Source organism: Lemur catta, chromosome 11 (assembly GCF_020740605.2).
Source record: "Lemur catta isolate mLemCat1 chromosome 11, mLemCat1.pri, whole genome shotgun sequence".
In the NCBI taxonomy this organism is placed as follows: Eukaryota; Metazoa; Chordata; class Mammalia; order Primates; family Lemuridae; genus Lemur; species Lemur catta.
The window spans coordinates 77,723,032-77,738,635 of NC_059138.1; the positions used below are offsets into that span (position 1 = coordinate 77,723,032).

At 46.3% G+C, this 15,604-nt stretch overlaps 1 protein-coding gene across 5 annotated transcripts in view; it reads right to left on the reverse strand.

Moving 5' to 3' along the window:
* The window catches only part of PDE1C (phosphodiesterase 1C), a 483,316-nt gene that overhangs the window by 436,180 nt on the left and 31,532 nt on the right, over positions 1-15,604 (reverse strand). Inside the window, exon 1 of one of the 5 annotated variants that reach the window (XM_045564387.1) lies at positions 13,064-13,147. The exons of the other annotated variants lie outside the window; for them this stretch is intronic. Within the exon in view, the coding sequence (XP_045420343.1) occupies positions 13,064-13,088 (25 nt within the window). The 5' untranslated portion in view covers positions 13,089-13,147. Of the gene's footprint in view, positions 1-13,063; positions 13,148-15,604 lie in introns of those variants that run through there. 5 annotated transcript variants of the gene reach the window in all.

Here is a 15,604-nt window from a genome sequence, read left to right on the forward strand (position 1 = left end):
GACAGACGAAATGTATCAGCATGTGCCAAGGCCAAGAAGGGCTCATGAGTGTGGCATGTTAGGGAATGACAAGAGAAGTGCCGTGAGACATGAAGCAGGGAACACAGACGGGGGCTGGGGTGCCAAGGGCCTCATTGGCCCAAATTGGGATTTTGTCTTATGTACTTCTGTGTCTTCAGTGCCCAGAACAGGGACTGATACATGGTAAACTCTCAAGAACCACTTGTTAAGGCAATGAATTAACTTCACCCTGTAGGTATGGATGGGCCATAGTAAGTCCACTCATGCAATGGCATAAAAGTTGGCCTGGTGGAAGAGACAAGCGACACAGTGAATACAGATGGTCCCTGACTTATGGTGACACGACTTGAACATTTTTCAACTTTACAATGGTGCAAAAGCAACATGCATCCAGTAGAAACTATACTTCAGGTACCCAAGCAACCTTTCCATGTTTTCACTTTCAATAAAGTACATGAGATATTCAACACTTTATTATGAAATAGGCTTTGAGTCAGATGATTTTGCCCAGTTGTAGGCTAATGTAAGTGTTCTGAGCATGTTTAAGGTAGGCTAGGCTAAGCTATGATGTTTGATAGATTAGGTATATTAAAAGCATTTTTGACTTACGATGTTTTCAACTTACAATGGGTTTATCAGGACTGCAGTCCCTAACCCCAGGTCCACAGACCAGTATCAGCCCACATCACCACCTGAGCTCCACCTACCCACCCCCCAGCACCCTGCCCCACCCAGCCCCGCCATCTGTGGAAAAATTATCTTCCGTGAAACTCAGGAACCCGGCTGCACAGCAGGAGGTAAGCAGTGGGCCAGAGAGCAAAGCTTCAGCTGTATTTACAGCTGTTCCCCACAGTTTGCATCACCACCTGAGCTTCCCATCCCCCCACCCCCATCCATGGAAAAACTGTCTTCCATGAAACCGATCTCTGGTGCCAAAAAGGCTAGGGACTGCTGTATCAGGACATAACCCCATTGTAAGCTGAGGATCATAGTTTCCTCTACTAGCAAACTATGATAGTAGTAAGGGCCTCCAGGGAGGCACGGCAATGGGGATGGGGAGGAGATTTCCAAAGTTGAATTGAATTGACTCAATAAGTATTAATAACAGTGTATTATGTGGGCAGTGGCAGGGGAGAGCTGTTAGTTGAAGACAGACATGTTGCCATTCAGAATAGACTCAGGTGGCTCAGGTTAGAGTGTAAAAGATAATTAGTATTATACATGTTGAGTTTGAGGTCTCTGTGGGGCATCTAAGTAGAACTGTCCAGTTGACAATGGGCTATATAGATAGAAACAATGAGGGACTCAAACCACAGCTCATTGCAATGGGTAAAGTCCCCAGGGGAGAGAATGTACAGTGGAAGAGAAGACCAAATCCTCTTCAATATCATAATCATTGAACACCAAGAATGGGAAAATCACCGGATTAGCAATACTTGGATGTACAAGCCAGAGTATCAGCCTTAAATGGGTTTATAACCTAGCAGGGGAGTCAAGAGATAAACATGAAGTACAGAATAAAAATGGAGAATGAAAACAGCATGTAAATTTGGAAAAGCAGCTTGATTCAGTCCCAGAAGGGATTTCTCAGAACCTGGAAGAAACACGACCCACTGAATTACACAAATACAAAGCCGAGGGTGGTGAGGGGAGTCACAGACTGACAGAAGGCCTCCAGAGGCAGTGAGCTCTGCAGAGAGACTTGGAAGGATGGATTTAAAAAGGGAAAAATAGAACCTCTGCAAATAACCATTACTACCTCTCATCAAATAGATGTAATAAACATGCCAAGACCCTCTGGTGCAGCAAATGCTCTCTGACCCAGATGCTGCCCTGTACTTCACTTCTAATCACATTGATAGACAAAAATGCCACCAACACTTGGAAAACAAAACATCTGAAGAGAAAAGACTATGTGAAGAGTTTCCTTTTGGTTTTGTGCTTTGTACATAAATGCTACTGCATATGTGAAGAACACACATGAGACATGTTGGGTAGGAGCATCAGGAGAGTTGTTTACAGCAAGCAAGAGAAGTCTCCATGGTCTTCAATTGTATGAAAAGCTGTCATACAGAAGAGGAACTGGACATATCCCCTAGGGTGCCAATGGATGGAAGCTCTTGGGAGTCAAAATTCAGGATGTTATAAAGATTCCCAGCAGTCAGAGATGTCAGAAGGGAGTGAGCTGCCTTGGCGCATACACAGCACCTTCACTGCTGGCAGTGTTCAATCAGGGCCTATACAATCTTTTATCAGGGATGCCATGGAGGAAATTCAAATAGGGCATAAAAAGTCCATTCCAAGATTCTAAGGTTCTGCAATTCTTAGCCAAACAACCTAGATCATTTCACTGAAAGTGGTGCTTCTACATGCTACAAAATATGTCTAAGAGAACCACATTGTGGTGTTCTTTCCTTGAAGTGGTAAATGCAAGCCCACAGAAGAAAGCATTTAACTGCACCGTAGTGAATCTGCAGTAAAGCCCAAGCTTTACTTGGACCACGGGAAATGGCATCAGTGCTGGCAGCAAGTGTGTCCCCTCAGTGGCTGCATAGGACACTGAGGAAAAAGAGAGGCCCCCTTAAACACCAGCCTAATTCAGTAAAAAGGCCGTTCCCACCTGTGGCAAAAAGACAAAAGACACCCCACATCCATATCTGGGAGTTGATCTTTAAGAGCCATCCCACGACACTGGTAACTATTTTTGTCAATTCTACTTTGGACTAATTTAAAACCTTTTCTTTTTAAGAACTAAGTGCCTTTCACAACTGTTATCTCACGTATCCACCCAACAGCCCATGAGATGTCATTATTTCAATTTTACAGATAAAATAATCAAGGCACAAAAATAAGTCAATCATCGTGTCGTTAGTATAGTGAAGTCATACCTTCTGTGGGGGTGTGGTTCTAAAATTAGCTCATAAAGCAAAATTCATATGTGCTCAAGGGTTGCCTTTGAAAATCCCTTAATTCGATGATATAGTCCATGCGGTAAGGCAGCATATATGATAAAGTACATAAATGCAAAATGTAAATTTTAAATTTGTATCTCTCTTTAAATTATATAAAAAAGAGAAAAATAAAGGTATATAGTTAAGTTTTCCTAAGTCATATGCCCACATGCCATGGCTCCACTGTACACACACACTGTTAAACTCCACGCCTCTGAGCATGTTCTGGGTCAGCCAGCCTGTCAGAAGCTGAAAAATGACACCATAGCTCCCATTTACTGGGCACTGACTGCCTGCCCAGCACTGTGTTGAGGACTTTATTAAATCCTCATGAGCCCCTGCCTCTGGGGCAGACACCGCTACTACCCCCATTTTATAGATGACATGTCTGAGGCTAACAGAGGAAACCCTGCATGTCACACACAGCCGCTGGGCGGCAGAGCTGGAGACAGAGGTCTGTCTTTGAGGAGCCATTCTCAAGTTACGTGTGCATCACAATCACCCAGGGAGGAGCCTGTTAAAAGTGGGGTTTCCCGGGTCCAGCTCAGACAGGAATCCAGGCTCCCCTCCCAGTCGTCGCTGATGCAGGTGGTCCACTGACCACACCTGGAGAAGCCCTGCTGTGGGCTCTAATGCTCTGCCTAATACGCTTCCTACTGAACCACACGGCAGTGCTGTCTGCGCGGTGCGAGGGGGCTATAAATACACATTTGACGATGGTCACTGATAATGTCGCAGCCACATCCTCTCCCCTCTCATCTCAGAAGCAACTTGCCTGAAGCCCCTCCATCAGCACACCCGGTGACCTTGGGTTTGTTTTAACCATTCAGGGCAGAGTAAAGCCCTTGAAACCATGAGACCTTTTCTTGCATGAAATCTGTTTCATGGTTAATCCAAATAAGCTTTTTACTTAAAAAATACCTCAAAGGCTGATTACAAGTTCAGGTTTGGCTGGCACACCCCACGAAGGCATCCAGTCATGGGCTTGCATTTCTGAATGGAATCATTCTGCTCCTTTTGATTGAAAAGGCGCATGATCTAGTGCCAGATGGCGACATTTGTACAAGTCAAGCCGGATTAAGTCAAGAGCTCTAGTGAAGCATGATGCAGATAAAGAAAATGATGGATTATCAACACACACACACCCCCACATGCACATGCGCACCTCTCTCTCTCTCTCACACATACACACACACACACACACACACGCATATGCACGTGGCTAATGCTAAATTCTTTAAACTGTGGTAGCAGATTCTCTATCAGCCTACCCCTGTTCCCCAGCCTCTGTCCCCAGCCTTTCACAGCTGGATATACTCCTGCATTCACCCACCTGCACCTGGCATGTCCACAGTCCGGGCAGACCTGACCCTACATCAGGAAGCCCAGGAATAGGCCCCCGGTGCCCTCCCCGCCTCACGTCGACCTGCACACTTGAAGTTGGGTTGGTCCACTCTAAGCACAGCATGAGCAGCCTGGAGCCGGCACAGGGAAGGGCACTATTACCCGCCCAGTTTTCCAACCAGGCCCCTGAGCATCCATCATCCCTCACTCCTTTTCCCTCTCACCTTTCCACAGTTAATCCATATGAAGTCCTGTCCATTCTACCTCTAGTCCGTCTGCCTCCTTCCAGCCACTGCTGCTGTGATGACCCCAGCCCCTACTCCAGCCACCACACTTCCTCTCTGGGTTGCTGCAGTAGCTTCCTCACTGCTCCCCTGCCCCAAGGGTCGTCCATGTCTGGCTGATTGCTCCCACCTTGCCCCAGCACAAAGCCTGGCTCAGAGAAGGTTAATACACACACTGACCATCAACCCATGAATAATAAAGATCTCATTTAAGCAGCCACAACCCCTTGCCGTTTCTCCATTCTCATTCTCCACCCTGTCTCCCCTTAAACTTTCGTGGCTGCCCCTTGCTATTAAAACAAAGTCCAAACTCCTTACGATTGCATACAAAGGTCGAGCATGGGCATTAATCTAGGTGCGTCACTTGCTACTTCCCTCATCACACTCTGCTCTCTAGCCGCAGGGAGGTCCTTTTAGGTGAGATCTAGTCTGACTGATTGTACCAATCAGGTCTCAGCCCTGGGGGTGTGAAGACAACTCAATTGATAGCTAATGTCTACAGGGATGGTTCCATTTTACATTTCCCTATAGAGCCAGGATACTTAGCAGTTATGAATATTTTAGGCAAATTTCAATTATTCAGGGAGCAATGATCTAATTGTGTATTATACAGATCGCTTTGTGTCCCCTCCTCTCTGACTTGCCTACTGTTAGTCAACTGCTCTCGTTTTAAAATTATAACTAATGTAAGTATACAAACAATGTACAAAGCACGTTTTCCAACTGATTCTTCATTTGCTCACTCACTGTTTCTTGAACATCTGCTCTGTGCCAAGTACTGTGCAAGGTCCCAGGATGACTGGGCTCAAACCACAAGGCAGGGAATAAATATTCTAGTAGTAAGACAGGCTTTAAACAACAAATTATACAATTAACTCTGATGATGACTTTGTAAAGTACTACGAAGGAAAAGAACCAGGTGCAAAGAAAACATAGAACTATCTAGTCTGGAGGAAAAAGAAAGACTTCTTTGAGAAACTGATGTGTGAACTGAGACCTGAAGTGTAAGGTTTCTTTGAAGTAGCCAGCGCCAGAGAAAGAAAGACGAGCAGAGTAGAAAGGGACAAGTAAAGAGGCTTTATTGGAGCGCTCCCGGGTGGGGGTAACGAGTCCCTGAGAGAGAGGGACCCGGGCGAGCCTCAGGGGACCCACAGAGTGGTACCAGAGAGGCCGCGCCACCCAGAAGTCTGAGTGGGTTTATATAGGTTCTTAGGACTGGGGGATGGGAGTTTCTTCGGCCAGGAGATGTCGGTGCAAGGAGTGAGGAATTTCTTTGTTTCAGCTTTAGAGTGGGTATTCAGGAATAGGAGGGGCTTCTTCTTTTTTCATTAGGGAACGGAGAGGTACCTGCCACCAGCCTTACATGAAGGATAAGCAAGAATCAAGTGCACGGGCAGGGCAGGCAGGGAGGAAGCATCCAGGCAGAGACGACAGCATTTGCACAGATCCACGCGGAAGGAGGATGAATGTGTGACGAGGCGAGGGCAGCCGCGGCACAGAGGAGGACAGGAGAGGACCAAAAACCAATCCAGGAGGGCAGGCAGGGCCACAGCCTTCAGGCCTTGTAGGCCAGCACTGCTCAAACTATTTACTTCCAAGGTGTCAAAGACATACTTTTGTAAAATACAATAAAAATTAATTACTAGAAAATTGAAATTAAAAGATATACAAAATACAAGCCCAAGACAAAATTATTCTGCCAGTTACTATAAAAGTTTCTAAATGCTTGACCTCAATGCGTGTGCTTTCTCATGGCCTAACAATAGCAAACAGCTCACAGACTGGCTCTGAGGGCCACACTTGGAGTAGCACAGTGGATGCAAAGCCAGAGTTGTTTTCCAAAGATTGTTCTTGCTGTTGTACGGAGAATAGCTTTGGGGTGGGAGGGGCAATTGGGGCTATTGCAAGTGTCTTGGTGAGAGATCATGGACCTTAGAGAGAATGATATTTAAGGCTTGTGACAACCTATGAAGTAGGCATCGATATTCATTATGAAGTGAGAATTGAAGGTTATCTGTAGAAGTAGAACTCACATTTTCAAAAACCCAGTAAATTCAGACTTTCTGAATCCTTATTTAAACACAGTCCTAAGGGCCACCTCATTGGTGACCTTATAACAAGATGCTTTTTGCCGCTTCGGTAAACAGCCTTTCTATGCCATCCACAACCGAATTGGCCTTTACCCAAACCCCGCGATGCCCCATCAGCATCACGGGCCTTCCAGAGAACACAGCTGCTGTTCTTCATGCAAATGCCTTGCAATGAATGGAACCCCAGAGGTGGAGAGAGAATCTGCTTATATCTAATAGGCTGTTCTTTTCGCCACTTTCTCATTTACCTTAAAATGATAGATTTCCAAAGGTCATGATGGCTTTTAAAAGACAATTGAGTTTATGCAGCTGGGGAGATGGAAGGGTTCAGGGAAGGCCAAGATGGTTTCAATTGAATTCAAACAAACATTTCTGTAGCATAAGCATTGCGCCAGGCATTGAGCTAGACACGGAGGTTGCAGACACGGGGAGATGATGTCTACATAATAAAGGGCAACGCTGCATGATAAACACAATACACAGGCACACGCCCAGCAGAGCCCAGAAGAGGGAGTGCCCACTCTGAGGGCAGGGAGCAGAGATCAGAGAACCTTTCCTAGATGGGGTGGTGACTGATTTGCTTTTAAATCAGGGAAGGGAATTTTCCTAGCAGACAAGCCCAAAAACACTATTCTAGGGCAAGGAATCAGCAGGATGCACTTGGAAAGCACAGGCAGCTCACTACTGAGAAAACGTAATGGGCATGAGGGAAGGGGAATGGGACCAGACAGGACAGGGATGCACAAAAGTCCTGTGCACCAGAGAAACAATGAAATGAGGCCATGCAGGGCTTGTCTGAGGACCTGGGCTGGACTAGACCCCAAGAGTCCATGTGAGTACTGGTCATTGCTGGCGTTATTGTTGCAGCTGAAAGGGAACAAAACAGTGGTTTCGTACACGCGACACTTCTCACATGCATATCTCCAGAAACAACAGGATGAAACTCTGGAGGAGCTGGAAGTCTTATGTTATGCAGGTGGGGACAAATGCCAGTCACATTTGACTTGCTACTGTGATGTCACTTGAACTGACAGGTCCAGGATACTCAGGTCCCCTGCACATTCATGAGAAGGTAGAAAACTGTGGGTGTTGCCCCTGGATGGAAAGGCACAACCATCCTCTACCAGACCTCCTAAGAGTGCAGGGAAAAAAAAAACCCTCTCCCTTCCCTCTCAACTTTAAAATGTAGCCAGAAAGCCCAGTGGCTTCCTTCACAATAAACAAATGCTATTTTCTAGGCAGATGATGAAGACAGAAAGATCCTGATGTTTTTGCTACTACTCATCAGAGACAGCACCAACTGAGGGAAATGCACCCAGTGTATGTAAGAAAGTGTGTGTTGTATAAGTGTACACGTGTGTATACTTGTGTATGTGCTTACATACATACATGTGCAGGCACGAGATAGGAAGGCAGAGATTTCAGAGACCCCTGCTGCAGAGGAGTGGTACCCCCCACCAAGAAGGGATGCACTACACAGGGGTCTGAACCTTGCACTCAACTCTATGCTTCCAACAAACCCCCACCCCTGAAATTCTCTCAGGAGATAATGGCTGCCCCAGAAAATCAAATACACACTTTTAAATCTGACTTGGAAAAGAATCCAAAAAATTCTTTCCTTTCTTCTTAAGAATCTGTCTCACGGAGCCAGCCTGAGGTACCTGAAACACTTAACCTTTCCCTGTTGCCAAACTATTCCCAGAAGAGCTCCGAAACCCAAGTCTCCCTGTTTTGGAAATCGCCCACACTGATAACAAGAGATCCCAGAGGCTGCTGAGAGCCCAGAGCATGAACCCAGGATCACTGACGTCACCTTGCAAAGCTGTTAAGAGCATTAATGAGTTCATGGGAGTCAAGGCCACTCCGATGGGAGACACCAAGATAAACCGCCCAGATTTATTTCTATGCCAGAGGGTCCTACCCCACACCCCTTCCTTTCCCACTGAGAGAGCAGCAAAAATAGGGGAGTAGAATGAGCCTAGGCTTTGTATTTGCAGAGACCTCAGTTTGAATATACTAGACCATACTCAAAATTCTTAAACTTGACAGTGAATCAGAACCGACTGGAGAGTTTGTTAAAACATGGATTCCTGAGCCTCACCCTAAAGTTTCTGACTTAGTGAGGCTGGTATGGGCCTAAGAATTTGCACATGGACCACATTTTGAACAGCCTTGGGCTACCATTTACTATCTCTGTGACCTTTGCCAAGTTACTTAACTTCCCTAAGCCTCAGTTTCCTCATCTTTTAAATAAGCATAACAATATCTGTCTCCTAGAGTCTCTGTGGGCATTGCATTCAAGAACCTGTTTTAAGTTATTGACACATAAGAGGGATTTGATCAATGGAATTTTTTATTTAAGAAAAGTGTCAAGAGAGCCACAAGCTCTCAGGACAGCAATACAGGTAGAATCGGGGGACCCTGAAGCCCGAATCTCAGAAAGAATTATACACACACACACACACACACACACACACACACACACACCCCTTCATTTGTTAAAATATTGTCAGATTTCTGGGTTTCTTGAGGTTTACTTGCTCTCTAGAAGCAAGGCAGAGAATGCAACACTACAGGGGGCTGTCCTGCTGGCCTCTGGCTTCCACATCATTTAGTCATGAAACATTCATGAGATGGAGCCATAGTTTTGTGCTGGGCACCAGGGACTGAGCTGAGCAGGCATCCCGCTCCTGTGCCTGAGAATATCCTGGGAGCCAGACACAAACAAATAACTAAAATGTATTGTGTTAAGTATCACATGAGAAATATTACCAAATGCCATGGAAGCCAAAGAGCAAAGGATATTTGTCCTGCCTGCAACGAAGCAAAGCATTTGGAAAGCTTCACTGAGGAGGATGCATTTGCAATGGGCCTTGAAGGATGCTTAAGAGGAGAAGGGACACCCCAAGAAGAAAGAAAAGCACAGAAGCCAGGCAATAGTGGCAAGCTTGGGGATTTCAGAGCTCATCCTGTGGTGTTCCCAGAGTTATGTATGCACAGGCGGCAGCGGAGCCTCATGCAAATACAGGAAGGGCCTGGTAGACTGTGGTGAGAAATGCCTCACAAGGGAAATAAGGACACATTGAACGTTTAGGCAGAGAGGTAACACAGTCCCACTGTGATTCCGATACAGCACTGTGGCAGCTGTGTGCAGAGGGGGTGGAAGACAAAGACCAGAAGTAGGGAAACCATTCAGGAGGCAAGAGATGGTTTAAGTCTGACCCAGAGCAATTACATAGGGAAGGAGATGAGAAGAAATCAAAAGGTATTTCACGAGAATCACCCAGGCTAGTTCCAACGTGTTTTGCCACTTCACTTAACGCAGGGTTCACACAAGGAATTAATCCTCAGGGACCTGAGCATATGACTTTCACAAACAGATGTCTCCCAGGAGGTTTCACTCAGTTGGGTAAAAGACATAAGCAGCTTGTTTGATGGAGTTTTCTAAAAGCTTAGCATAAACATCCTGTTTGGAGACACAGAGGGCTCCCACTGCAGCCCTGGCTATGTGACTGTCCTGTCAGATGACCAGGGTAGGAGCCCCAAGAGAGAGGCAGCCAAGCCAGCCATCTGGTGGCAAAGCCCTGGGGGTCCACATCCCACCTGTCCTTTCTCCAAAGCGTGAGTGAGAGGGCTTAAGGCACCTAGTAGTGAGTGCTGCATTTCCAACACAAGCAGCCAGTTCCCTCAGCCAACATCTCTGCCAGCCCAGCCAAGGGATTCCTGTTGCTCACTCAGCCTCACCTGGCCACAGGGCTGCTCAGCTGCTCACCTGGCTCCCCTGCCCTGCTCTGGGTCTGGCCAGCCTGTGGGTATTGGGAGAACCACTGGATACAGAGTAACATGACCTTGGGCAAGTCACCTCTATTGACCTCAGTTTTCTCACCTGTAAAATGGAGGTAATAGCATCTTCTCCACCTCTAACACATGTTATTATGAGGATTAAATACAAGGTGTATGAAAATGTTCTATGAACTGCAAATCAATAATAGTGTGTCGTTGTTCTGACTTCTAATCCAGTCTCCTAGTTGCAGCTTCTTGTTTTGTCTCTACTTTCTTCAAGTCAGAACCTCGCAAAGGTTATTTTGAGGTTGATCGCTGGGTAGAGGGGCTGAAATTCATCAGTCCATCTGTCCATCCATCGATCCCTCCATGCCACAAACATATAACCAGCACATTTTATGCATCAGGCTTTGTGCAGCTGCTGGGATTATCAGGCGCACAGTTCCCGACCTCAAGGAGCTCACAGATAATCCCCTAAACCTGAGTTTGGTGACTAGCTACAAGATGCCAGTGTAAGAAATGAGAAAAGGTTGAGGAGGACAAAAAAGTAAATATAAGATTTTGGAGAAGTTAGAAAAAGACAGAAAAAGGAGGGGAAAAATGAGAAAGAGGAACAGCAACTTTTTGGGTATTGCCCCAAAACTGCTTTGGCTGCCTGTGTCTGGTTCACCTCTATTCCAAGGCTAAGGCTGTGCCTGGAACAGAGCAACAGCCCAGTGAGGACCAATTTATTTAATATGCTTGGTTTTTGGTTTTTTGAGGTTTTTCTTGGTTTGTGTTTTGGTTTTTTTCTGAGACTGCATCTTGCTCTGTCACCCCAGCTAGAGTGCAGTGACATCATCATAGCTCACTGCAACCTCAAACCCCTGGGCTCAAGCAATCCTCCTGCCTCAGCCTCCTAAGTAGCTGGGATTACAGGCATCCACCACCACACCTGGCTAATTTTTCTATTTTTTGTAGATACGGGGTCTCGTTCTTGCTCAGGCTGGTCTTGAACTCCTGGCCTCAAGCAATCCTCCCGCCTCGGCCTCCCAGAGTGCTAGGATTACAGGTGTGAGCCACCATGTCAAGCCAATTTATGTTTAAATGATATGTCAGAAACCAACTCCATAAATTCAAATCCCAGCTCCCTTATTTTCTGTGTGACCATGGGCAAATTATGTGACTTCTTTGTGCCTCAATATTCTCACCTATTAAATGGGTAGATAATGATTGTACCTACTTAAAGTGTTATTGTGAAAATTTAAATGAGTTAATATTTGTAAAATGTTTAAAACAGTGCCTGGCACCTTGTAATCATTCAATGAGCATTTGCTGTTGTTATTATTACCACTTCTACTATTGTTGTTATTATTACTAAGCAATCATGAAACAGAAGTGTTGACTGTCTGTCTCTTGGGCAGCAGCACAGACAATGCCACTCAATTCACATTCACTTCCACTGTCCAAACCTGGCAAGGCGAGAGCCCCAGCAGAGGGGGCTGCTCCCAGCCGACCAGATACCAGCAAGGGCTCTGCCTAGTGCTCTCTGGTGCTGCATGACCACATTATGCATCTGGGAGCAGCACAAAACATCCCCATTACATCTTGATGAAAGAGACAGGCAGAGACCAACCCCCAAGGGGGCCATCCTGTAGCCAAGGAGATGGATATAGCAGGTAACATGCTGTCCTTCCATCTACCCGCTCAGGCACGTTGGATCCAAAGAGCCAGACAGCACAGTTAGGCCCCACTAGAGAGGTTCTAGGGGCAGCAGATGAATGGACCAGTGCCCCAAAGGTATAAGACAAACACCTCACTGTGCTCTGGGCCAGGGGCAAGCCTCTGCTCTGGCAAGGACTCAGAGTTAGAGCAACTGAACTTGAATTTGGGCTCTGCCTCCCACCAGCTGGGGGACCATGGGCAAGTTCCCTAACCTCTTAGAGCTGGTGTGTCCTCATCTATACAATGGGAATAATAAAACCGACTTCTCAGAATTAAGTTATATCCTAGTCAAAGGTCCAGCACATCACAGGCATTCAAAGCTCTGAGATGAAAAAGTCTGTATTCGATCTGGTATGAATATTGGCCCATGACTATTATCAGCATCTTCAAAACAGGAAAACCTGCCAATGACTCACTCACCGATACATTTTCCATGTGCTTCCCTCTCGCCCATGAGAGCTGGGCCCTGCACAGGGCATAACCTGGGGATGGCTGGCGGGCAGCAGTGGGACAGGGGCAAGGGTATGCCCCTGGGAATTCTCAGTTCACAAGCTGTATGCGTGCCCAGCACAACCTGTATCAGCCAAGGGAATTCAACACTTCGGGGTCCCTAAGGAATCAGCATGTTAAGAAAAAAAAATAACAGCCAGGTCAAAAAATGAAAGTACCTGAATTTGGTGACTGGCTCACACATGGAAGCTCCAGGAAACCCCGCAGGCAACGGCAGCCAACTTCCTGAAACTGATTTTGGACAAGCTTGTGGCTGTCTACGATTCCTTTTACTCAAGCCAAGTGTTTCTTACTCAAGGGCATCTTTCTTCATACCCTCAAAGAACCCCTCAAAAGGCTCAGCTCCCTTCAGGCCTGCTAGACCCAAGTCACTCACCCTCTGGGGGCCTCAGACTTCTCATCTGTGACTTGGAAACAACAGGACCTGCCTCCTGGAGCAGCTACCAGGGTTGGAGGAGGCAATGTCCGTGGTGTGTCCAGCACAGGGAGGTCCTCAGGAGGTTCCGCTTTATCTCACTTCACGGTTTGGACTCTGGTCCAAATTATTGCACGTGGTAGAAAGTTGGTAAATGTTTATCACATGGAAAAAGATATTTTTACAGTCCCGATTTTTAAGCAGGTGTATGTTTCTCAACTCCCCAGACCTCCAAGAGATGGTGCCAGGACTCTCCTCCTGCCCAAGGTGAGTTTTGATAAACAGCTTTCCCATATTCTGAATGAGAGAAAGAAAGGGCCTGGCCTGGGGAGGGACAGCACTGAGACCCCAACTCGAGGCTTTCTCTCTCCATCCTCTTTTCTTCTTCCTTCTCCTGCCTCCCTTCCTTCATCAGCTCTTCATTAAATTCCACCTACGTGCTAGCATGGATGGACAAGGGCCCAAAAGGTACGGGACAAATTTCTCACTGTGCACAGGCAAGTCTCTGCTCTAGGAAGGAGTCGGCACAACTGGATTAAATTTGGGAGCTGCCTCCCACCAGCTGGGGGACCTGGGACAGGTTCCCAAACCTCTCAGAGCCTCTGTGGCCTCATCTGGCATTCCTGGGGCTCAGATCCAGATCTGGGTTAAAATCTCATTTCTCACTACCCTGGACTGAAATTTTTAAAAGTAAAACAAAACAAATCGCTTCTCCTAAGGAAGGATTTTATTTGTTCTCCTTATCCACCCCCAGGGAAAGTTCTTAAAAAAAACATCATATTTCTACCCATGGCGTCCCTACAGTATCCGAAGTGGACCCACTTAATCTAGAGAAAGAGAACACTGTCAGCAGAACCAGCTGACAGCCCCATGAGCTCCCCCTGCCTCCAAGCAGGTGATGAGTCAATTTATCCTGCGAGCTCACTTCTCAACAACTTCAGTTACAGGAATCCGTCAAGTGTCACTAGGTAAACACACAACACGGACCCACAACATGACCTTTCCTTCACCTAGCCATGGACGGGTGCCCAGAAATTCTTTGTCCCACCTAAATATTGGGCTGTTCCCAAAGAGGTGTCGTCAGACTCTGAGGACTGGACCTAACCAGTCTCCAGACAGCTGCTGCGTGGATCTCCCTGTTTCCAGGCTGACTGATGAAGGTCATCTGACCAGAGGAGACTTCGTATTTAGGACTCTGTCTAAAAGTTCTGACCCAAAGCAGGAAGTCTGTGAAAATGAGAGTCGAAGTCAGGCAGGGAGGCGATGAAGGGAAGAGCACTATATGAACGCCCTCCAACCAAAAGTAAATGAGCAAATTAGTCAACAGTGGAGAAGTCTTGAAGCCTGGCTCCACCGCTCTTTAGCTATGTGACCTTGGAAAAGTTATTCAGCCTTTCCAGGCCTCATTTTTCATGTTTGCAAAATGGCAATATGTAATTATCTCTACTTTTCATGATTGCTGTGAGCATTATGGAATGATGCATATGTAAAACATCCGGCACAGAGAAGGCCCCAGTGAAATGTCAGCCCCAAATTTGTTCACCCCAATATTTGTTTCACGAGCAGAGTGGTCGGTCCGTGGAGGGCAGCCCTCTTTGGGTGTCCTCTGGGGAGAGATCTCACCTTCCTCATCCCTGAGGGATTGAGAGAAGCCAGAAAGTCCCCATCACTGATTGTTGAGCTCCCCTATTGGCCTCTTGGATCAGAAGCCAGGAATTAAGTCAACTTTGATTTTTATATTGAACCTGGTCATAAGTGTCTATAAATGTCATACCTAGAACAATATGAATTCAAAAAATCTAGACAGAAATTTTGGTGGATGTAAGTCATTTTGAAATCATTTATTCCCTTGGCATCTATTCTATATCACTACCTTATAGATTTTTCTATTACCATGTCACCAGTTTTAAAGTATCGTCCTTAAGTAGAGAAGAACAAAAACATTGATGGACTAAAATTATCCCAACCCTTCCATTCTTTTTTTTTTTTTTTTTTTTTTGAGACAGAGTCTCACTTTGTTGCCCAGGCTAGAGTGAGTGCCGAGGCATCAGCCTAGCTCACAGCAACCTCAGACTCCTGGGCTCAAGTGATCCTACTGCCTCAGCCTCTCGAGTAGCTGGGACTACAGGCATGTGCCACCATGCCCGGCTAATTTTTTTTTGCTATATATATTTTTAGTTGGCCAGACAATTTCCTTCTATTTTTAGTAGAGACGGGGTCTCACTCAGGCTGGTCTCGAACTCCTGACCTTGAGCGATCCACCCGCCTCGGCCTCCCAGAGTGCTAGGACTACAGGCGTGAGCCACCACGCCCGGCCTCAACCCTTCCATTCTTAAAAGCAAAATATTTGCAAACATGGTGTGTTGACCCTGAGAGGGACAGCTCACACCTGTGGCTGCTCTGGGATTTTTTTTTTTAGCTGTGACACATAGTGGTTGGTGAGAGAAACAGCTGTCAAAGACCAGGTAAGGAGGTAGAACTTCATTTGATCCAACCATGATG